Below are 24486 nucleotides of genomic sequence, written 5' to 3'. Positions count from 1 at the left end.
TGTGTATCACGGTGAAAAAAGTATTTTTTGTAAAGCCCTGAACAGCTTAATTATTAAGAAAATAATAACAAAAAATTACCAATATGTGCTGCTCTCTTGTTTGGACACTAGTTCCTAATTAAAACATGTGCTGCTACAAAACCACCTGCAGTTTGCTTTCATGCCAGCTTTGCTACACAGATGTGTCCTAACAAACCGGCTTTTATCTCACATCACATCTGGCAGTACACTGCTTACATAAAATTGTGGTGGGTTTTGATAACCCATCTATTTGCATAAATGTGTCCGTGGACTGGCATAAATATAAAACCTTTTTTATTATAATAGAGAGTTTTATAATCAACTGCTACTATGTCATGAAACTGCTCTTTTAACAAGCTGCTTAGCCAAAATCAAGAAAAAGATTAGAAGCAGTGTATCAGCAGGTAGAAGTAAAAATCAATTGTAAATTCTACCATAGGAAAACAAACAAGAAACCTAAAAAAGAATCTCAACTCTCACTATAAATCACAAAGACTCAAAAATCAGTCTATTACATTTATAAAAAAGCATAAGAAACAACAAATTTATATTACATTTCTCAGTTTCTCAATGCAACACTCCTAAATAACGTATTTCCATAAAATTCAGTTATATGCCGTTTATCCATTACTCTCTGAAAGATTGCATCCCAGTGAAATCAAAGAGACATCAGATCAAATGCGGCTAGAGCATAAGGCTGTTTACTTCCTCTTACATTCTAGACTGGAAGAATTACTTTAGTGTGCTGCTAATTTTTATTTATTTTTTATTTTAATAAAAATGATAAATCTGCCAAGCAATCTCTGAGTCCAGAGGATAAGGAAATGCAGACGGTAAAAACTAATCAGCATCTCCCTTGAGAGTCCTTGACTTTTTGAAGAATCCTGGCAATTACATGTGACACAACAACAGGGAATAAAATATGTGGTGTGGGCTAAAGAAGAAAACACAAAGCAATGCCTGTCATGACCTTTTTACATGTACTACAATGTAGCAAGATACTGGGAATTTCACAAAACAAACAGGCACAAAGTGTTTGTACAAATATACATCTAAGGTCACACCAGGCTGTCTTTGTTTGAAAGCATGAAAAGTTTTTGACAGGATATTACAAGAATATTACTTTGAGGTAATGTTGTTTTCTCTATTAATCTTGACACATCTCCTGGCTAAAAACACTTATCTATCCGCCTTGCCTCACTTTTTTTTCTCTGTTTGCATAATCTAATGAATATAAAGAATACTGCAGGGAAGAAAAAAGAAAATCCTCACTGCTTTTGCTCATTAAAAAGACAGTTGATGTGAAACACTCCAAGCTCTTTTGATCTTATTTATAAAGGAAATCCTTAGGTTTTTGGTTGTGACACTCCGTGTGTTTGAATACAAGAATGTGGTTAAGCACTTAAAAGGGTAGGCCAATAATGTCTGTACTGGACACATCTCAGGAGAATGTGATGGTCTCTTATTCTACTCCTGATTCGTGTCCAAAGACCGGATGTTATTATCATGAAAGTTTGAAATTTACGCATACAAGAGTCTGTAAAGAACATGGTAAATAAGGATTTATGTATTTCCTGGAGATAAATATTCCAAAACAGTATGTCAATCAATCGCTGGGAACTCTCTGCACATTCTCTCACTAACAAGCCTAATTTAGAGGCCTTGATTATCCTAACACACAATACAGTGAAAACTTGTAAGAAAAACCGTATGTCCTGGACAGATGCATAGAATGATGCCTCCTGAGGCAAAGTGCACTTGTATTGTCCACTAACCACCAACCCTCGAACCCCAACACACACACACACCCCAACATTTATCAGGCCACCGGTGATAAACTTAATTCACAAATATTTTGTATTACTGTACAGATTTCAAGAAGCAGTGCATTCTCTGAACAATGAAGACAAAAATAAATATTTTACATTTAGAAAAAGTAGAAAACATTGAAAGAAGATTAGCTTTAAAATAATAAAATGCAAAATAGGCATTAAAAACAATTCAAATGTTTTAATGTGAAACTCGTCCAATACGTTTGTCTAAATATCTTTGTTTGTTTCATATCCCGTGCTATAAGCTAAAATGCGCAGTGCAAACATATGAGACTTTTAACAGACATCGGTTATGACTGACAGCTTTAAACAGATTCCAAAAATTAACAAAATTTTACAAAATAGCATAATCAGAATATGCACATTGAGATGTGACAAAACATTGGTTAAAACAAGTACATAATAATTCACCAATAATATTAAAAATAGTAATCTTCAGACTGGCACTGAATAGGAGACACCGACATGTCAAAGTAAAATTAAACAGGACTGCAACTGTAGACTTTAAATGGACTGCTAAAGACGGATTTAATTCAAAGCATCTCTCAAATAGGCTTACATTAAAACCTTGCGTTAGGCCTGTACAAATACCCTCCTCGGTTGTTCATCACCATCAGTGTCTTGATGATTATAGTCTTCACATTTTCTTCTTATGCTGACACTCTGACAAAGTTCTCCATACCTAGGAAAACTTGAGTCCGTGCATTTATAGGATAATAATATTGTGTTATTTGCATACATTAGCAACGATAGCTAATGTAAACAGGAAAAAAGAGGAATCAAGGGTAAATGTTAGATAGAATCATTATACTTCAATTTGATTACATTTTTAATTTTAGTAGGCTTGTCAGTTTAGTTCAAGAGCCTCATTTAAATTTACATGGTGTAACCACAAGGGTGCGCCAGAGAGCCCCAAACCACAGACTGTAATAAAGCACACACCATACAAATAAAACAAGGGATTTTTATTCCTTCTTAAGCACCTACTCACAGACATCTTCCAACAATCAGCCACAAATACAATTATAATCGAAATGAACATTTAAATCTTCCCACTTTCATTCTCCCGTTGAGTTTTGCCTGCTGCCCCCCCGACTCTGACTCATCATGTGTGGCTCTCTTTTATGTCAGACCCAGGAATGCTTCCAGGGCCATGCCACGTCTTCCAGGAAGTGCTTCTGGGCCATAATGAAAGTAGGAAGGTCCTCCCCCAACAGCGCCCTCAATCGATCCCAAAGGACCCCTACAGGGCTGCACTTTTGGACCCCATCTTCCTAGCACCCCCTGAAGGTGTCCTGACTAGGTTCTAATAAAAGGGCCACTGCCACCTAGCACATGGGGGATGGAACCACTGCCAAGTTCTGGCTTACGCTGGGCCATCCATTATTTTATTCCGTCTGGGCATAGTGTTATCTTTCTACCCACCCAGCCACTCTGTTCATCGTTCTTTTTGGGCCTCCCGTCCAGGTAATAACCCATGCTCCTCACTGACCAGGGTGCCCATTCCTATCCCACAGTGGTTACAGTTTATGGGCCTGCAAATTAAAAAAAAAAAACTGCTGTCACCTTTATTGGAAGCCACCTTGTTGGCTGGCAGGTTAAACACCAAGCTACGCAGTCATGGCATTACATGTCTTCCATTTAACGTTAATCTAACTTTTTTTATTAGTGACATAAATTTGAATCTTTTATCAGAAATTAAACATAAAACAACAGTACATACAGTATTTCCTAAAATGTCACTTCTCATACGTAATTTTCTGATAGACACATTAGGCAGTGATGATTCCTTTGAAAGCATCTATGAGTAATGACTAGTTTACAGACTTCCAGTTTTATAGGATCTGAAGCCAGCATGTAGCTGTTATTCAAGTAATAATGTTGCATCTGTCTGATAAATAAATTTTAATTAATTATGCAGATTCAGGATTGACATCAGGAAAATGAACACCAATGCTATGAACTGGCATTTGACTTCACAATGCACATTTGGCATTTTGAGCATTTGACTTCACAATGCACATTTGGCATTTTGATTCTCACGGTGTGCCAAAGTGCTGCAAAATGTGTTACAGCAAATTTGAAACTTTTAAAATTAAAATATTTCTCACCATTTTTGAGGGTAGTGTAAAAGTAAGGGACCGAAAGTGTGTGTAATTCTTAAAGTACATAACTAATTTTTTTTTTTTTTGTATTGTTATTTCATAATGCTGCGGTGGGTTGGCACCCTGCCCGGGATTGGTTCCTGCCTTGTGCCCTGTGTTGGCTGGGATTGGCTCCAGCAGACCCCCGTGACCCTGTGTTCGGATTCAGCGGGTTGGAGAATGGATGGATGGATGGATGGATATTTCATAATGTGACATGAAAATACTACTTTGAGTAAAGTGTTATCTGAGGCGGTCGCCTGATTGCCACACACCATGCACCTGGCCTGGGTATAACAGGCAAATGCCATGTTATGGGGGTCTCAGATTTGGATGGTGGAGGCCAGCATTCCCATTATAGCTGTTTATAGATTGTTTTTATTTAGATATGTATTTATTGACCTCATTTTGCCACATTAGGTCAGGTCAGGTTGGAGAGCATGCTCTGGCTGACAGTCCAGTCATACCCGCCCTGGTCCAGCCACTTGAGTCCTCAACAATGAGGATCCTGCGAGCCGGATCACCCTTGGGGAAACGCGCCACATGGCCGTAGTGCTCTAACTGACGCTCCCTCACATTGCAGGTAATGTGCCTCATTCAGGACTCCATGAGCAACCACTTATTCGACACAAAGTCAAACTAGCAGTACCCAAGGATACTCCAAAATGACACAGTACTGGAGGAGTCCAGTCTTCGTCTCAGGTCACTGGATACCGTCCATGTCTTGCAACCATATATCAAGACAGGAAGCACCAGGACTTTAAAGACTTGGACCTTCGTCCTTTTGCATAGATATCAGGAGCACCACACACCCCTTTCCAGGAAATGAGAGGGACGGTTTCGAGGGCTCTGAGGGCAGATACGGAAGCGTTTGTTAGAGGAATCTGTGAGCAAGTGACACACCATCTACGGTCTAGTGACCCACGTCCTACTTACAGAAGAATTGAAGCTTTATGCACATCCAAATCTGTTCCTCTGATAGTCGCAGTCACAGCAGCTGATGGAATGGTCCTTACAGATGACACTGCAGTTGTAACCCGCTGGGCTGGCTACTTTGAGCAGCTGTTTAATGCTGATCCTCCTGCTAGGACGTTGCATATCTCTAGGTCTACGGTTCTTGAGGCTGATCCTCCAATTAACTGTGAACCTCCCAATCTTACTGAGATTGCACAGGTAGTGAACCAGCTGAGGGTAGGGAAGGCTGCAGGGATCTATGGTATCCACAGCGATCCACAGCTCCTGACCTTTTGCAAAGTCAAGGAACATGGAGCCACTTAAAGCCACGATCAGTGCAAATTACTAGAATGTTTAATGGACTCCGATTTCCCTTATTAAGTTATAGCATCCTTTTGTCTATTGTCTCAATTATACATCATTTGATACATGATTTTTCAACAGCAATGCCAATGTTTGCAATAGGCTATCTGTTGAAATGAAAAATGCAATGTATTTTACTACTGTATGCATTACAAAATACATTCTAACAAACAATAATAAGTTTGCCCAACAGTGTGAAACTGCTGAATGGGCAGAAATTGGACAATATAATTGGATTAAAAAAAATGCTGAGGAAGTATCCCAACATCATTGCAATTAAGTGGATTTGTTGAGTCATGTAAGTATCATTATTTGTTCACCTTTTGCCAGCCCATTGAGTTAGATGTTTTTAGAGAGTCATTAATATTCTAAAAAGAATCTAAATATTTAAAAGTATGAATTTGCATCAGAAATTTCGCAAATTTTTTATTTCCATTTTCTTGTTCTACTAAATATCAACTGGTAAAATGGACAACAATGTGATAGCACAGAAGCACGTCCTCTGTTTTTACCCTGGTTAGTGTCATAGTTAAAAATCCATTGAACTAATATTATTGTTAATAGTCTGACACTCATCTACATATAGGGCATCTTTCAATATGCAGCTGCATCATTCAAGGATGTTAAAAATTTAATGGTAGGGATGGAAAACAAACTTTTTATTAAGCAAATTTTTGTCTTTAATCAACTGAAAGGAATATACGAAGAAAGGACTTCATTCATAGATGGTTTCTAACCACTGAGTTTCTTCACCATCTGTTCCTCTATAAAAAGTACAGTAAAATGAATAAATCTCTTACAGCATTATAAAATGCTTGTCTTGTATTTTGACAAGAAAATTGTATCCTTTCAAAAATACATCGTCACACATTAGTAAAAGTGGTAACATCCAGAAATGAATAATAATAATTCACAAGTCAGTAGGAATATCCTCTGGAAGAAATGGTGCCTGTCATGAAAATGTTCTTATTATTATCCTCAGAATGCCAGTTGCCAGTCCTGCACACTGTTTGAAATAGATAGATAAAGTAAAGAAAGAGAAAGAATGTTAAAAGAAAAGAAGCATCTGCTTTTCAAATAAAAAAGGGAAAGTGCAATTTTATAAGAAAAGTTAACTCTACACTGAAATTTGGAAAGTGAATTGAGGGGATTGACAAAGTGCTGATTAAGCTTTTTCTTCTTTATTTACTGCAAGGACATGGCAAGTAGATGCAGTTGCATTATGCTAGTCACAGCACAGGGCTAGGGATTGAGAAATACGCATGGCCACAGAACTGAAAACAGTGGAGAATATGGAAGGTTCAGAGTTGATTATTATGCATGTCTTAACATTATATAGAAGGTATACAGGTATCGGTGCTCTGGTAGTAATGTACTGAGTTGAAATGAGGCCAAGAAGTTCAAAATATACAAAAATAATTTATTTGCAAAATAAAAAATGGGAAAAGAATGAACAAATAGAGAATACAGAAGTAACAAATGGGACAGAACAGCATACCTGCAGTCTTACTGGTCCTGACATCACAAGTGTTATTCACTGTCTAAACATTGGGCGACTTGCTCATGTGTTCACTTCAGATTATCTGAAAACACTTCCATTTACAATTTGTCATCTCTCTCTCTAAACTAACTGTTCATTCTCCTTCCAATGAGTCCTTGCTCCAGCTCACCTTCTGATTCTAAGCTCAAATGGTACTTTGGCCTTATTTAACTTGAATCTCCATTCTGGTTAGTCCCAGCCTGATATGATTTTTTTTCCATGTGTAGATTCCATTTTCAGGCTTAGATTTGGTTCATATTGTGTCACGCATGTGTGCATGGGAGGCAGCTTAAGGGCTCTAGTGAATATAGTTCCTTGCAGAGCCAGGAGTGGGCACTGTTTTCTGATCCTTAATCTCTTTCTTCCTCTTCAGACCAGGTGAATGACAGCCCTTCCATTACTAACATCATCTCTGGTGTCCGTCCACCTGAACCTGCCCCACCCTACCAGCTTTCTTCATAACCCAGAAAAACAGTTACGTACTTCAGTTCTGTTTTGGATTTGTGTCTGTAGAGACACTTATGCAATTAATTGTGTGTTTATTTCCACAAAACCTGTTCAATTATACAGGTTTGCCAAGCTGGTAATCTTTGTCCTTTGTTTCATTTTACAATTGCTATATGAAAAAATGGCAAGTTTTTATCTTTTGTAGCTTTTGGCCAGGGCCCTTGCCCAGCTGGGGCGCCTCCACACTGAGAGGACCAGGGGAGCAAGCGTGGCTGTGACGATGCGGGTTCTGCTCCATGCTCCCATCTTCTGTTTGGGAGCCCTTGAACCCAACACCATCGATAGTTATAACCGAGATGAGCTAGACAGTGAAGCAATAACATTAGAGCAAGAGGTTGGTGCAAATGTGCAAAGTGCTTTTATTTAAAATCCAACAACAAAAAGAAAGGTGTTCAAAATAAACAGTCCAAATAAATAGTGCAGTGCATTCAAAGTTCAATAAATAAATAATCCATTAAAACAAACGTGGCACATGGAGGTTAAAATAGAAAAAACACAATCCTTTAAAAGCCAAAGTTAAAACGTTGCTGGAAGCAGTCTTAAAACAATGACAAGCCCGGTGCATCTTCTACACTAGCATCTCACCTGCTTGTCCCATTTGGGCCCTGCAGCAGGCGAGATGCTCTCTCTGCAGCTGACGTTCTTTCACTACTACTTCTGCTGTCAGTCACCATACCGATCCTTGACTCCAGTAGGATCCTCCGGACAGCGGCTTGGGACTCCCCAACGACCAAGTTTCTCACGCTGGGGACACCACATCCCAAGTCCCGACTCCCACTGCCTTCCACAGCCCTTACGCGGAGAGTCTCCAGCCTTCCTGGTCACTTCCGCCCTTCAAAATAATCTCTACGGAGTGACCACATCTACTACTCCCCCGGGTGTCGGCCAAACACCCAGGCTGCCTGCTCAGCTGCCGCGAGCCTGCTCTCGCTCGCACTCCCATACCGGCTTGCTCACTCACTGCTTCCTCCTGCAACCTCCGTTTCCTTCTCTTTTCTTTTTTCTTGTTCCTCCCTTAACCGTCTCGGGCTTCTCTATATAATGGATGTGGCAGCTGTGGCAATCAACAGTTCCCAGGAACAATTACGCTGCGGACCATCCCTCACCTGTGCACTTAGGTGAGAAACACCCGCAGCACGAATCCACCCAGAAACCACTTCAGCCACACTACCACGCCCCCTTGCAACGCCATGAGCGCGGTGATTATTTATTTAAAACAACTGGCCTTTGCTAAGAGAGCTGTGGACCCGCTATACCACAGTGGCCAGTACGTTACCTCCCCCGGGACGCTAGATGGCAACCCCCCTGGGTTGCAGCGGTGCCTCGGCTTCATGGGAGTTGGAGTTTGGTGCAGCCCTTTTGGGATCTGCAGGCGCCGCCAGGGGGTGCTGCAGCTGGAGTTGCTGAGCCCTTCTGGGCAGTCCTTCTGCCACACCCAGAAGTGCTGCCGGAAATGAAGTCATCAAGCACCTGAAGCACTTCCGGGTGTATTATAAAAGGAGCCAGCAGCCACTACTCCGGAGGCCAGAGTCGGGAGGAGGAGGAGGACAAACCTTACGGAGGAGGAGTGGAGGAAGAATAAGAGACAAAAGTATTGTGTAGAGTTGTTCTTGTGGGGACTGTGTTGTGCCCGTGGGAACTGGAAAGGCGTTGCCCACAGGCGAAGAAATAGAAATTAAACATTTATTTATTTTATCAGTGTGTCTCCCGTGTCTGTCTGTGTCGGGTCGGCGCCATATAGCGTCTTTCATTCACACTTTATATATTTTTTTTTGCTTCTTGCCATTTTGTGCATTGTATTTTAGAATGGGTGACATATTCTTGAGTTTAAGGCTGTTGGTTTCTTGTTGGCTATTACTGCCATTGCTATTCATTGAAGATCACAAGAGATTGACACATTACATTATTGCACTACATGCATAAATGATGGCAATACACTAGAAGCTGTATCCATGTTTGCATCTAAAATTTAAAAAAAACACTGTGATTGACAGTTAGCTTTAAAGAACTATTTTGGTAGTCAGATCTTTGGTTAATATAAGAGGGGGGTCAAGCTAAAGTTAGGAAATGGGATTTATTAGAAAATGGAACAAACCTTAACAAAACTGATAATGTAATTTCTCAATGTAGTCCCCATCCTTCTCAATGCACTTGCTCCACCTGCCTGGAACTGCCTGGATTTCAGCAGAATAAAAGGTTTTGTCTTGATCTCGCAACCCAAGTACAATAAATGTGGGGTTGCTTGAAATGTAATGTGCTTGTTTCATTTCATGATGACAAGGACGACCTGCAAACTCTATAACTCTATACGTTTTTCCACTCAGCTCCTCATTTTATCTATTTGCTCTCATCTCTTCATACAGTTTATGGTTTCTCTTCATTTAACACAAAGTCCTAAAAAACAGTGCCACATGCTCTACTGCTATCACATAGAGAACAACATTCTTTATAAAGTTATCAATTGTAGATGCAAGACAAATCGCAGAGTCCAACACAAGACAGAACCTTTGCCTTAAAAGAGTTCTGGTGGTGAATCACATCTTACTTAATGACAATCACCCTTTAGTGAAGGTTCTAAAAAGCTGGCCTTTTCCATACTAAAAGTATCAGTTCTACAGCCTGTTCACAATCATTCAGGATGATCCCTGTCTCTGTCTTTTGAGAATTAATTTTAGGGTGTGGGCAAAGCCTTGGCCTGCTTCAGATGAGAAGACTGTTCAGTGAATATCAATGTTTTGCCAGACCCCTTAGTTGCCTTTTCTCTATCCATGGCAAGTCTTTATTGGTCAAATCTTCAGTTATGACAAACCCAGCTCTGGAGCTACTTTAACTGTGGCCTTAGTGTTTTGACATATTAAAAAAAAAGGTTCATACTGCTTTCAGGAAGACTTCACCTTTAAAATGTGTTAATCTTGTTTCTCCTTTTAATTAAAATCAGGGAAGATGAAGACTATCTTTTCTTCACATCTCTTAACACTGCATTAACAACTCTATTGTATTGTATGTTTCGGTAATGTAGATTCAAGGCATGGCACACAGAGTCTACAAGAAGGAGTAAAGGTACAGATTTCTGTTTACTTCACTGCACAAAAAATATTGCATTTTCTGCGTACTGAAATTTATGACTGGAGTTTAGATGTGCCTAAAATCTGTGACCAGACGGTGTTTTTAGAAACGGAAGAAAAGCACAATGAAGAAGAATGACGTTTGTAGTTGTGTGAGTTGAAAGGGTAAAAAGTGAAATGTAACAAAACTGGTTACATTAGAAATGTTTGTGATGTGATAAGTGCAGACAGACAATAAGCTCACAGTTGGAAAATAATGCATTGTTTTCAAATAAACATCAACTACTGTCAGCAAAAAAAAAAGTCTTGCATGTCAAAAGCTTTGCAAGGCTTGTGACACGTGAAAATGCACAATCCAGTTCCAGAAGCTGGGTCAGTAAAAATTTGACAATATCTGCTTGTGCCAGCTCATTTTTGACACAAATGGGTTAGCACACACCAGCATCTTTTGGTCATAAGTCACTAAAATAATCATTTTTGACAAATAACAAAGAAGCACAAGCTAACAGAGAAGTTAAATGTCCTGCATGATATCATCTCTATGGTACATTACCCAGCAATATAAGGTGGAAGGTGGAAGTCCTCATTTTGGCCTGTAGATACTGGATACTATATCATTTCATAAAGTGGGAGGCACCCCTTGGTCATTTGGACTCACAGATACTCAATTGTTTCATCAATTTGCTGAGAGGTATTGGTAAAAAGGCTCCTTGCCATCACGGGCCCCTGAACGGCCTGATGGTTTGAAACTGTATGCACCGGCAATAATCCTGATCATATGTGCTTGCTGCATGGATTGGTAAATGTGAAATGTTGGGAATTTATTGTTAAATAATAATAATACATTTTATTTATATAGCACTTTTCCCATGCTCAAGACACTTAAAAAGTGCAAGTCTAATACAAATTTTAATCAAAAGTGTTGTTAACTGGGAGAAGCGGCAGCAACATGCATGAGCTAATGTTCCCTACCCAGACTACCAATAAAAAGGAAGGTGCTTAGGGGAACCTCCAAATTCAGAGGTCTGTGGGACTTTCTATCCACTACATGTGGTTGCTACATCTGGAACTTACTTTGTTTTGAAAGGGAAGTAGAAAATTATATACAGTAGTTTATTATACATTTAATTAATCAACTACAGTTGTCTTCATGTAATGTCAGGTTTAAATGTTTATGTTCAAATACCTTGAAAAAAGTCAAGTGAGGATAGTCAGGAGAATAAATAAGCTTTGAGAAATTCTCACTGTAGAGACTTGTGTTTAATATAGGTACTTAAAATGTAATCCTCTGCAATTAGATTTCTACAATATTGTCAGGTTTTGAAAAACATCACAAAAAAGCTGATATTAGATACTTCAGACTCACAAAGCACACAAGTTAAGATCTGGCTTGTTAACTCAATATTTATGTAATTAAAAGTGATAAAATATCACTTTGACTCGAGCTTAGAATGTGATAATGTAGCAAAGCCCTGTAAAAATAATGTGTATCAGTGAGATGGTAAAGAAGACTATTTTAATCTAGAAAAGATGATTTCTCTAAGCTCTTCTACTCATTATTTTACCCTTTTTAACAGTTTCCTAATGTGTCATGGTTGGCTTTGAAATATTTTTAGAAAAAGTTTCAGGTTCCCCAACAGTAAATGGCTCAAAAGCAGCAAAGAATAGCTTTTTCAGATGAAATTTTAAACAGAACCAAGACTGTGTTGGATAGAAGGACACCATCCATAATTCTTGACAACAATAAAAATGTTTGCATTTGAAATGCTACCCAACTTTTAATGATCTATTGAAATATTTACACAACTTAGATCAATTTCATAAACAAATGTAATGAGTTACTAGTAAATCATTTCTGGTTACATCCTCAAAAGTACACAATAAAAAGGTGCAAAAATGTTTTGGATACTAAATAAAAATAATTCTCCCTCTGCACTTTGCTGTGAGAGCAGTGTGACCTGATTTGATTTTTACATGTAATACTTTGTGCGTGTTTCATGTATGAATCATTTGAAATAGTTTTTTCACTTTTTTAAACTAATTCCTGTTTATTTTTCTTCATTATCAGTAATAAACTATGGAATCTCTGAACCACACAATGAAAAAGAATTATGGGGGCCTCGTATCTCATACATATGTGAAATTTACTCATGCGTGGGTGAAACCTTCTCTAGCATAAGAAATAATTTCTTGTGCATTTGAAATAATAACATCTCCTACATATGAAATAAAACTGCATAAAAAATGAGCAAAGTGTGGTTAAGGAATTACGTATTACTTTGCAAGGGTTATGGCCTTCTATTTTGTCATCACTTCCATTCTAAACGACTCATTAGTGAAGTGTTCAGATCAGTACAATTATTTATAGTTATTACATACACTGTTAAAGCAAACTTTGTGTGATGTTCCATAATAAAGAAAACTGCTCCTCTGCATTTTTTTCATGACATTGCAAAAAATCATGTTAGTCTACCCATAAATACTAAAGAAGCATACTTTGCATTATCATTTGGGGTCAGGTCAGAAGAAAACAGAGTGTAGTATTAAGTAGATCTTATAAAAGATTTTTTTATACCAAACACCTGATTACAATGTCCTCTTTCAGTATTTAAAGTATTTTGAGTATTGGTTACTTGAACAAACACAACACCCAGACTTCCACAATTATGTGCTTAACATCAGCTGGGATTCTTGCAAAAAAAAAAAATCTCCAAAACCTCTATCTACTGATCACCATGTATTGTTGTGGACCTCCCAAAAATAAACTTTCTTCTTTATATATGTAGATTTTAGTAATCATGCTAAAAACATACTATTTTCACATATTAAGATTAGTGTCCTTTAGAGGATCTGCATTGGCCAAAATGTCTCTAACAACGTCTATCCCAACATTTAGCTGTGGTAAACAAATTTTGTGTCAACAAATTAAGATGAATGATGCTCTTGACTGTAGAGTCTTTATGATTGCTCTCTAGGATTACCAAATGCTTCTTGGATAAATGAAGAGTCTTCTAGGGTAATATACAGTATATCTCTGAAAATAGGCCAAGTGTTGAGCTGTGGGAACTGATGAGCAATTCAACGGAACTTTCATTTGTGTGCCTCTTACTGTAGGTTCAAAAGTAGTCTTCTTCCTTGTTTGTATGTAGTATTCCACAAGGACTGCATCAGATAGGGTGAACAGAGCAATAAATCTTTATCAAGACCATTTTTCGTGAACATAAGGTAGGGTTAATATTCTGATATGTCGCATGTCTTTTTCAAAAACCATCACAAAATTAAAAATGCGTGCAGAGTGCCTATGTTTGCTTTGTTAATGAAGTGAAACCTAAATGCTATATCTTTTTGACCACTTTGGGGTCTCTTGAGTTTTGTTCTCATCTTCATCAGGCTCTCTGCATCTAACACACAATTAAACCTTGTTAATTGCATCTGTCACCGTCTTTTGTGGCCTATTTTAAGAGGGGATAGTGATTTAAATACATTTTTCATAAGTGGGATTTCTAAACTACCAAAAATATTCCAGAATTTTGGCACTGATAAATTGTTAGTGGGAAAATATTCAGGTACATGTTCAGGTGTAGGATCTTGATATTCATTTTCTTTTCCTAGTCTTTATTGTGCATGCAGTGCTTGAAAGATCTGAACTTCAACGTCATATGCATTTTTGGAAACTGAAATAACATGCTTTTCATTTGATAATGCAAATAGTTATCATGTCAAAAAATCCTGCTTACAGTACACAATGTAGATTGAGATACATTATAATAAGGTTTTTATCAATTTCATCCTTAATATACATTAGAACACCTTAAAGTGGGATGAAGTAGTTACTCACTGCTTGGTGAGGAGTCATATTCTTCCAGTCAACTAAGGTTTAATACCCCTTTTGTTATGCCTGCTTGAAACAGTCAACAGTCAAGACAAGCCCACCACGGTATCTGAGTTTTCTCCTAGATTAAACAATCTACCCAAAGGTGACATCTGAAACATATGTATATTATATTTATTAAAATATTTTTACATAAGCCTTCTCCAGAAAGTGTTCTCATGAATGTACATGGAACATGCACTTTTACTGTAGACCTGACCCCCGATGTTATATTTATTTTCATAGCAGTGAACCACAATTGGAGTACCTCAGGATTGTTTAATGGCAGTCGGTGAAACTGCATAGGTGAGATGATGTTCTGCTTGTTGAAGTATCTTGGAAATGCACAAGTACAGGGCATAATCTCTTCCTGATAAGGTTTTCACTTGCTCCTCTTTAACTTGATTCTTAGTTTTTCATGTCTCTCAGTGTACACATCTTGTTGATATCACATGAAGTGCAATGATAGCCAATGAATAAGTTTAAGTTAAGCTTATTCCATTATAGCTCCCAAGAGCGTTTTCCAGAAGTGTTTTATTTAACAATATATTAGTGAAAATACATATATTTGGGATATTTTGAGTAATGTGGATATTTTGATACTTTTTGCTGTTATTCAGTGCTGGCCACCATAGGCCACCATTATATCAGAAACTTTGTCATCTCTGTTCTACATGAAAACATAATGTTAAACATTTTTTTGTCCACCACTATAAACTACCTGTAGAAAGTAACAGATGAAAAATATAACATGTTTGGGTAAAGTATTCTTTTAAGGGGCGGCACGGTGGCGCAGTGGGTAGCGCTGCTGCCTCGCAGTTGGGAGACCTGGGGACCTGGGTTTGCTTCCCAGGTCCTCCCTGCGTGGAGTTTGCATGTTCTCCCCGTGCCTGCGTGGGTTTCCTCCAGGCACTCCGGTTTCCTCACACAGTCCAAAAACATGCAGGTTAGGTGGATTGGCGATTCTAAATTGGCCCTAGTGTGTGCTTGGTGTGTGAGTGTGTTTGTGTGTGTCCTGCGGTGGGTTGGCACCCTGCCCAGGATTGGTTCCTGTGTTGGCTGGGATTGGCTCCGGCAGACCCCCGTGACCCTGTGTTCAGATTCAGCGGGTTGGAAAATGGATGGATGGATGGATTCTTTTAAGGTGTCCTTATTGGTTCATGAATATTTTTATTTCACTATCACTACAAGTGATGTTCCTGGTATTTCAATCTGTAGGCATCAAGGCATTCTAGTTAATGGTCTTCCTGAGGGAGAAAGGTAATGTTGACCAAGTATATAAAACATTACTTAAAGGAAAACAACCTGACCAATGGAGGTGGATGCACATGAGATAGAGTATTTCCCTGTGTGCACCCAAATTTTTTAAATTTCTTTTTTATTTCCTAAAGGTTCAACATGAATACTTTAATGAACTCCATATATATAGGACTTTCTAATGATGTAATCTTCAGCCAAAAGATCTCATATCAAAGTTTCTAACCCAGTGAAGAAAGTTGTTCACACCAAGGTAATCTGCTATGGTGACACATGCAGGTCTAGTATGCTCTTCTTCTGAGAGGACAAGAAGACCAGCTTGTGGCCATGACAGAACTCATCCAGCTCAGTTTTCACAAAGAGCTCAGTGTACTTCATGGCAACATGAATAAGGTCAAAGATAAGCAAAACACATCACAAAGGACTTAAGAGCACTGGTGAATACTATGGTCCACCATGATGATCAGATTCAGGCACCGAGTTTTATTCTTAATTTCCAAAGTAAAACTTCCAGAGGACAGGAATTGAATACTGCAGTCCCTTGAATGGCAAAAGACAGAGGGTCAAGCACTCTGTGTCAGTCTGTAACAGATCAGGTGGGAGTGGGGGAGGATGACTGTTTAGTGTACAAAGCAAAAAAAAAAAGCTGCAAAATGGCTGAACTGGATTTAGAGGTCTGCTACATAAGCCCGACGTAGCCCAACAAAGTATTGGGTTTTGGGCTGGGTTTAGATTAGTTTGTCATAGGCTTTGGCTAGATGTGGCTTTGTTTTCTAATAAGTGAAAAAGAATTCAGTTTGTTTCATGTTTCAAATTTATTTTTATAACAACAAAATTTGTAACGCATTTTTCATATTAATTCACTATCTTATCCTTTCTCTACCTCATACAGTATTTGAGCTTAACTAGCTCTTAGCAGTGGATAACAGAAAATGTGCTTATGAGCTGATGTGCCTTTATAATCTGTGTTGGTACGCAAATGGCTGTATCCCATTTGAAAACTGTTAGGGCGTGAAATTTTGTATATAGGTTGATAAATATCTTTTGTATCTTTATTTGTAAATCAGATAAAGCAAATGTAATAATAGTATTTCAGGATTTAATTGATGAGAAAAACAATGGTTTCATATCTAATTAACCAACCCCCCTAAATCTGTAGGACTGACTCAGGATGTGAATTTTATTGCAGGGTTGGGGGGAGTGCCTCAAAACGGTTTGGCATCCCTCACAGGAAAGCCAAACTACCTATCTAACAAGCTTCAGCTCAACAATTGGTCTTGGGGGCATGTGTGAAAAGGCAGTATGTATACCCATTGGTCTGAAGTATGGCTGTTTGGGAGGCCATTCTGTACCATGGGGCCCTCTAGGTGTAAGGATTTGCACAGAGAATCTATAAATTTGGTCAATTTACACCTCCCTTTCTCTCTCTCTCTCTCTCTCACCATGGCCATAAAGACAACACACTGAAGAGCACAGCTCAGCTGCCATACTGAGACAGGCATGCAGCAGCCTGTCCAGAAAAAAGTGACTAGAAATGATGACTTATTAATCAGAGACATTTAATTAACTACAAGTTTGTGTGCCATCTGAATCTACACATCTAGCATTTATCAGGTTGCATGGTTTCCATGTTCACATGTACTTTGCTTATGTTGTTGTTTTATGAATATTATCAAAAATACATTATTTAAAGTTGTAACTTAACTTCTGCTTGTCCTTTTACTGTATGTAATTGCCTGAAGTTATAGCTGTAGAAGAGAAGGTGGGGAGAAGTTATAAAGTGTAATACCTTATAAACAGTGGTAATTCTTTGGGATTTGAGGCATTCCAACATAGAACTGGCAAAAGGCAAAGAGGAAGAAGAAACGGATGAAGAAGAGGTTAAACAAAGTATGGTCAGAAAGGGAAAATAAAAAGAGTGAAAAGGGACTGGGAAATGAACATTCATAAGGAGCAGGGTAAATTTCTGGGAGGCAGGGACAGGGAGATGAAAACAAAGACATATGCCGTGTCAGAACCAGGGAGAGTAAAAGATCAGCCACCAAAAGTTAATCACTAGGCACCCTTGTAGTTTGCTAATATTTCTTAATTCAAAACCCAAATGATTCCTATATCTTTCTCTAAATCCTAATATGTAATCCTAAATTTCAAATCAAAAGAATGTTGCAGAATATCAAACCCTAAAATAAGGAACTAAAAAAAGTGCTTGTGATTTGTTTTGGTATTTATCCTCATTCTTAGATGCCAGTAAACATTTGGCGCTGACTTTCTAACTGTAGCTTTGATGATGTTACAAGGCATGATGTACAGGACCCCCAGCTACGGGCTGTTCAATCATGGTAACCAAGTAACAACATGACGGAGCTCATGACCAACAAAAAAACAAAAGAAGTAACTTAAAAGAAAGAAATTAAAAGTAATGACATAAGTGACTTCTCCATATTGAATAAATAAAACAACAGTACTAGGAAATAAAATACAATGAATCATAATCGTGCCAGTAGTCAGCATACAGGCCAAGGTCACAGAAACCAAAAAGAACACCAAATCCCAAACATTGGGTCAAAAAGTTGTCTGCAAAAAAGTCGTTATTTTGCTAACTTGTTTTAATTTCCACAAGCTACCAGACGTTTTTAGAAATGAGATCCAAAGCTAGGATGCCAGCAGCAGTGCACCACCATCTTAAATAAGCGTAGCATGATGGCACACATGTCAGTTGACCCACAACAGATGTAGCAACAGTAAACAGTATGGCTGCAGCTATGCAAGGTTCATCACACAGTGGAAATAATCCTGCTAAAACAATAAAACAATTGGAAGTCAAAAAATAAATTAGAAAAATAAGTCTAATATTTCTAGAAATTAATCAAGCTCATTACAGAGATTTTAGATTAATTGCAGAAAGACATTTTTGTTCCCTGCCATTTTGTTCTCATTTGATGAGAACGTAATGTCATTTGAACCTCTTTGATTAAAGATAAAGATTTCTAAATCAAACAAAACAAGCCCTTTTCATAAGTTGCCTTTCTTTTTCAAATACCATCCCAAGGCACTGTACGTTTGTACAGAAATAGTACACTGTTTATAGATATTTGTTTTTCAGTAGAAGCACAACAGGTTAATTCCCTTCCTTTGTGCCACACAGTTGGTAAGGGACAGAAATTGAATTGGCAGCCTTGTGGTTCAGAGTGCAATTCCTTTTCCAGTATTGAACAGTGTATTCTGGGGTCCTGTGCTTACGTCTTTTGGAGCATTGAGGCTACTACATAGACTCAACATTGAAGATTTGTTGTTGGTATTTTAGAGTGGGCGTCGCAAAGTCAGTTCCTGGTGATCCACAGCAGAAACAGATTTTTGTTTCCGCCACTTTGTTAATTAGTATCCATTTACTGCTGTGAATGAAACATACTCTAGTGCTTTGATTTTGACTTGCTTATAAACATTCTGAATCCTAAAATTTCTTATTTTTTTCTTTAAATTGTTGTCAGTTAACTATAAGTACTAAACTGGTCTACGAAAAAAATTATTTGGATCAGGGGTTTCAAATTCAGTTCCTGGAGGACTTCAATGACTCTAGGGTCTAACAAAATCTAATTTAATAATTAGAGCCTCTGTTTGCTATTTATTTAATTGGATGGCTTGACAGTGTAATCACTCTGATACTTCAGACATTTCTAACAATATTCTAGTAATGTTGATTTTCTGTTTCTGAGAAAATTATCCAAAGGTTTTTTGGAATACTGAGAAAGGCTGTCAGAGGACGCCACCTGAGGCAAGCAATGTTGATTGGTTATTTGAGGCATTAGCTTTAACAGCTCTTGTTCTCATTTTCCACACAGTTTTGTATGACTGTAGTTTTGACAAGATTTTGTATGACAATCTACTGTAGTTATATTCGTTTTGAGACAATGTGAATATTAGTCTACTGAAAATATTGTATTATTTTTTCAGAAAGACCATTGAAAAGTGAATTAAAGTGGCTCAGTCAGTGTATTTTTGTGTCAGAAAGGGGAAGAAGGGTCAAAATCTAGTGAAGCTTTGTAAATTCAAGATAGATACTGTATCCTACTATTAGTGAAATCAAGGGGTTATTGTGATTTCTTGCTTTTGACCTTTCCAATAACTGAAATGAAACAGTGAATAATAAACAGTATGGAGCTGTTTAAACTAAATAAAAGGGCACCTCTAATGTAGCATGGTCTAGGTATATCTTGTAGATATTAACTCTATTATCAGTGACAGCAGGTTATTTTGCAGAGGTATTTGCAGTGTTTCAAAGATCTTTAAAAAGAGCAGCATCACTTTTTCACATGGCTTTTTACACATAATTGGTGATTTGTTTATATTATTTATACAGAAGCTAGATTTTAACATAGTAAACATATTTTAAACAACAATATGATTTAATTAACCATATTTTATATCAGACTTACCTGCTAACAATAACAAAGACAAATACTTTCCCACCAAAGGTGGACCAATTCATCGTTGCTTCTTCAGGAAATTATATTATAGATGTTTATCTGAAATGAACAAATGAAGAAGAACTGTTATAGACTTTAAATGTACTAGCAGTAGCAAAACAGTAGTTTTATACTGGTAAACTGTCTATGCTTAGGGATTCGCTCAGGGTGTTCACCCCCTTCCAGTAGTTCTCAATAGCAGCAGTAATACACAAACACAGGTTGCTAGAATTATAGGCGGCAAGTTCTACCATTCACCTTAACAGAGATCTCCAAATTTCTCAGCAGAGACAAATAGTGCTATGATCTTGATAAACTCGGGGGAGAGGTGAGTGTTAACACTATAAAGCTATAGTTGCACAAGAAGTTCCTCAGCAGCAGTGTCTGCCTCAGACTGACTGTAGATTGACGTAAAAATTGCATATAATTCCAGTGACCTGTGTCCAATCCCTACTGCCATTGTCTCAGGGTTGATTTGTGGCTGGGGAAGGAAGAGTTAATACACAGAGGGAATTCCTCAGCAGAGACAAAAACTCTTACCTTTGTCAGTATTACATTACAAATGTTGTATAAAGTAAATAAAAATGAACAAATAATGGTGTGCTGAATATTTGTAGCTTACAGCATTTTATATAAAATCTAACAAATAACTTATTTGTAAAGCAAGTCATGCCACACTAGCTGTATTTAATGTTGGGAAAGTGACACTGGAGGTAAGAATACTAAACTATACCAGAAACAAGCAGAAGACTTTGATCAAATCAATTTTCTTTACCAACAGGAAATTATAAACTTCTGCAGCTTTGCTTAATAAAAACTATAAAATGATAAAGCATAGGGTGTAAAAAGATGACATCAGCTACTGTATCTTCTAAAGAGTAATACATATTTCCACAGAAAACATTGCCTCTGCTGATAAGATGTTCAGCATGTAAGTGAAATATGCAGTTTGTGAACAGTTTAAACAGAGAATAAAGTGGACCGTTTGACAGAGATGCATATGGTGAGTGTTTATTCTTTAGGGTAAGAATATCAGACACTATTATATTATTTAAGGATTTTTATGTTACGGTGGTGCAGTGGGTAGCGCTGCTGCCTCTCAGTTAGAAGACCAGGGTTTGCTTCCTGGGTCCTTCCTGCGTGGAGTTTGCATGTTCTCCCCATGTCTGCGTGGGTTTCCTCCAGGTGCTCCGGTTTTCTCCCACAGTCCAAAGACATGCTGGTTAGGTGCATTGGCAATCCTAAATTGTCCCTAGTGTGTGCTTGGTGGGTGTGTGTGTGTGCCCTGCGGTGGGCTGGCTCCCTGCTCAGGGTTTGTTCCTGCCTTGCGCCCTGTGTTGGCTGGGATTGGCTCCAGCAGAACCCCGTGACCCTGTGTTAGGATATAGCGGGTTGGAAAATGACTGACTGACTGAGTAGTGTAAAAGCACGTTTGTTCAAGTAAAACTTTTGTGACACTTTATCATGTCAGTCGCTACAGTATCAAAGAAAATAGAAAAGATTGCATTACCACAAACAAAAGGTGATTAATCATCAGAACCAGGTGTAATTGAAAAAATAGCAGGACAAATCGAGGTCAGAAATAAAAGGCAAAGAGTAGACAACAAAGTCTTTTCGCATTTGCATCATTCAATGCACAAAACGTGGATTTACACAATAATGGACCATACGCTATGAGAATCTGTGGTCCCGGAACAGTTAAAGCAACGACAAGTTGAATTTTAAAGAATACACAATTCGATCAGGTGTATATTGTTGATCACGGAGAAGCGATGCAAATTTTAACAGGCAAAAAGAAAGGTAATGTATATATTTCGCGAATACCATTAGCGGGTTGGAAAATGACTGACTGACAAATAGGGAGACACTGTATATGAAAAAGTAAAGAAATAATGGCTTGTGAGACTAGAATAACAGCTAAAAAGAAAAGTCCATAAATAGGTATGCTGTGTAATATCATTGCAGTGCATTTGTTCAGGTTAGTGCTGCGCTACACTCCATCAGTCAATTATCTGGATAAACACCTTTACAAATGCTTTGAGAGTAGTTAATTAGGGAAAGGACTTTAGGCAGCTAGGAATCTGTGGAAATGTCACATTGGTTTCACTTTGATTTTCTGGGGTCTGTTCCAGAAAGAGATTAACCAATCCTGAATTTCAAAATAAATTCTGGCTTGATATATCATAATTACACACCAGCAGATTAGCTGGTGCTAAAATGCTGGATTGCAGCAGACTCTTGCAATCCCGGATATGATGATACTGAATTACACATGTTCATGGCAAAATTTACAATTTTGTTTTTGATAATTTGAGCTTGTTTTTTTTTTATTTTCAGTCATGATTTTTGTGTGATACATTTAAAAAATTTAATTATTTCCTGACCATTACAAGACATGTGGTTTGTTCTATTACCAAGAGATAGATTGATAGATATTTTATTAATCCCCAAGGGGAAATTCACATACACAACATTACAACATTACAGTGAGAAAAACACAAGTGCTGCAGCCTGATCAATAAATACAAATAGAACTTAGGGTAAAGATCAGCAAGTGCACAGTTTCATAAGTTTCTCATGGCGTGTAATTTGCAGTCCAGAGATACTGCAATTAAAAAAATATATATATATTATTTATCTTACATACTTAAATGTATTACAAAGCCACATCAATATGTACAGATGAAGAAGCAGCAGGTTCCTTGTAATGTCATGTGATGTTTGAAGGCTTTCTTATTTGCACAGCTCTTGTTAGGATCCATCACAGTATTGCCATGAGAGTAAGTTCTGGACCCAGACTGTTTTAATATCTTTTCTTCTTTTTCTGTTATACAGTAGATTTGCTTGAGTGCTATGGTACATATATCTTGATGTGTAATTTAATTTAAGGTAATCTTTAGCTGCACGTGTAATTCATAAAAGACTCAGTTATAGTAAGTTGTTCAGGTCATAAAGCTGAAAAGGATGCTCAAACCATCACTCCTACACCACAAAGCTTGATTGTTTGGAAAATATTCGAGTCAAAGGTAGTTTTTGTCTTTTCAGCAATCATGGATGACTTGTCATGTCATTTTCTAACCTGCTTAATTCATTCCAGGGTCATGGGGTGCTGGAGCCTATGCCAGCTAGGACAGGGCACAAAGGAAGAACAAACTCTGGACAGGGTGCCAGTATTACAGGGTGAAAACACACACACACATACCCACCCCAAACTCACACTGAGTCCAATTTAACATTGCCAATTCACCTAACCTGCATGTCTTTGGACAATGAGAGGAAAATGGAGCACCTGAAGAAAAGCCATCCTGACACGGGGATAACATACAAACTCCAAACAGGGAGAACTAGGGAAACAAAACCTGGTGTCCTTATTGGGAGGCAGCAGAGCTACCAATGCACCACTGCATGGATGATCTGATGTTTTGCTGAGTCCATAGTAAGAATACTTGCAGATTACCTGTAAAGTGAGATTTTTAAAAAATAATCGCTCTTGTTGAGCACCAGGTAACAATCATATATCATTAAAATTGATGGCTGAGGGATGGCCAGATCCTATTTTGGTAGCATTGGCAAGAATGAGCAAGCTTTTTTTTTCTTATTCTTCTTGTTTTCCTCCTATTTCTTACTAATGTTTCTTCCTTATCCTTTCAATTAAAACTGTTTTGTGTTATATTCTGGCCATTTATATAATTCTAGTTTTAATGTTTGAAGGCCAAAATTATAGGTTCAGGTTATTAAAAGATCTCATTTTTTTCTGGGTAGTGCACACTGAAATGCTACAAATGAAGACAAATGAGTTTGCTTCCTGATCTCATTTTTTTCACAAACTTCCTGCATTTCATTCTGTGCATATTATAGCACAAAGTAGAAAGGGCGACATAAGACCTTTAAAATATACAGCCAAACTTGTATCTGCCAGGAACAGTTTAGAGTAACCAGCAGATGATTTACTTGAAATCAGTATCTTTACTTCTGAAAAGCAAAAAATACTCAACTATGAGAGTGTCTAACTCTACTTTACAATTTCTTTTTCTAAATTGCATTTTTTTAACCGGATAAAGATATGTCTACTTTCTGTTAATAATTATTTTCCATCCATCCATCCATCCATCCTCTTCCGCTTATCCAAGGTCGGGTCGCGGGGGCAGCAGCTTGAGCAGAGATGCCCAGACTTCCCTCTCCCCGGCCACTTCTTCTAGCTCTTCCGGGAGAATCCCAAGGCGTTCCCAAGCCAGCCGAGAGACATAGTCCCTCCAACGTGTCCTGGATCTTTCCCGGGGCCTCCTCCCAGTTGGACGTGCCCGGAAGACATCACCAGGGAGCCATCCAGGAGGCATCCTGATCAGATGCCCGAGCCACCTCATCTGACTCCTCTCGATGCGGAGGAGCAGCGGCTCTACTCTGAGCTTCTCACCCTGTCTTTAAGGGAAAGCCCAGACACCCTGCGGAGGAAACTCATTTCAGCCGCT

At 38.1% G+C, this 24486-nt stretch overlaps 1 protein-coding gene across 1 annotated transcript in view; it reads right to left on the bottom strand.

The window, feature by feature from the left end:
• Nucleotides 1-24486, bottom strand: part of LOC114645574 (gamma-aminobutyric acid type A receptor subunit pi) — a 216954-nt gene that overhangs the window by 97966 nt on the left and 94502 nt on the right. Inside the window, exon 2 of the mRNA XM_028793412.2 lies at nucleotides 19988-20077. Within this exon, the coding sequence (XP_028649245.2) occupies nucleotides 19988-20040 (53 nt within the window). The 5' untranslated portion in view covers nucleotides 20041-20077. The remainder of the gene's footprint in view (nucleotides 1-19987; nucleotides 20078-24486) is intronic.

This window comes from Erpetoichthys calabaricus, chromosome 2 (assembly GCF_900747795.2).
Source record: "Erpetoichthys calabaricus chromosome 2, fErpCal1.3, whole genome shotgun sequence".
Lineage (NCBI taxonomy): Eukaryota > Metazoa > Chordata > Cladistia > Polypteriformes > Polypteridae > Erpetoichthys > Erpetoichthys calabaricus.
Note: the sequence above shows the minus strand (reverse complement) of the source record. Positions and strands in the feature narration are given on the sequence as shown.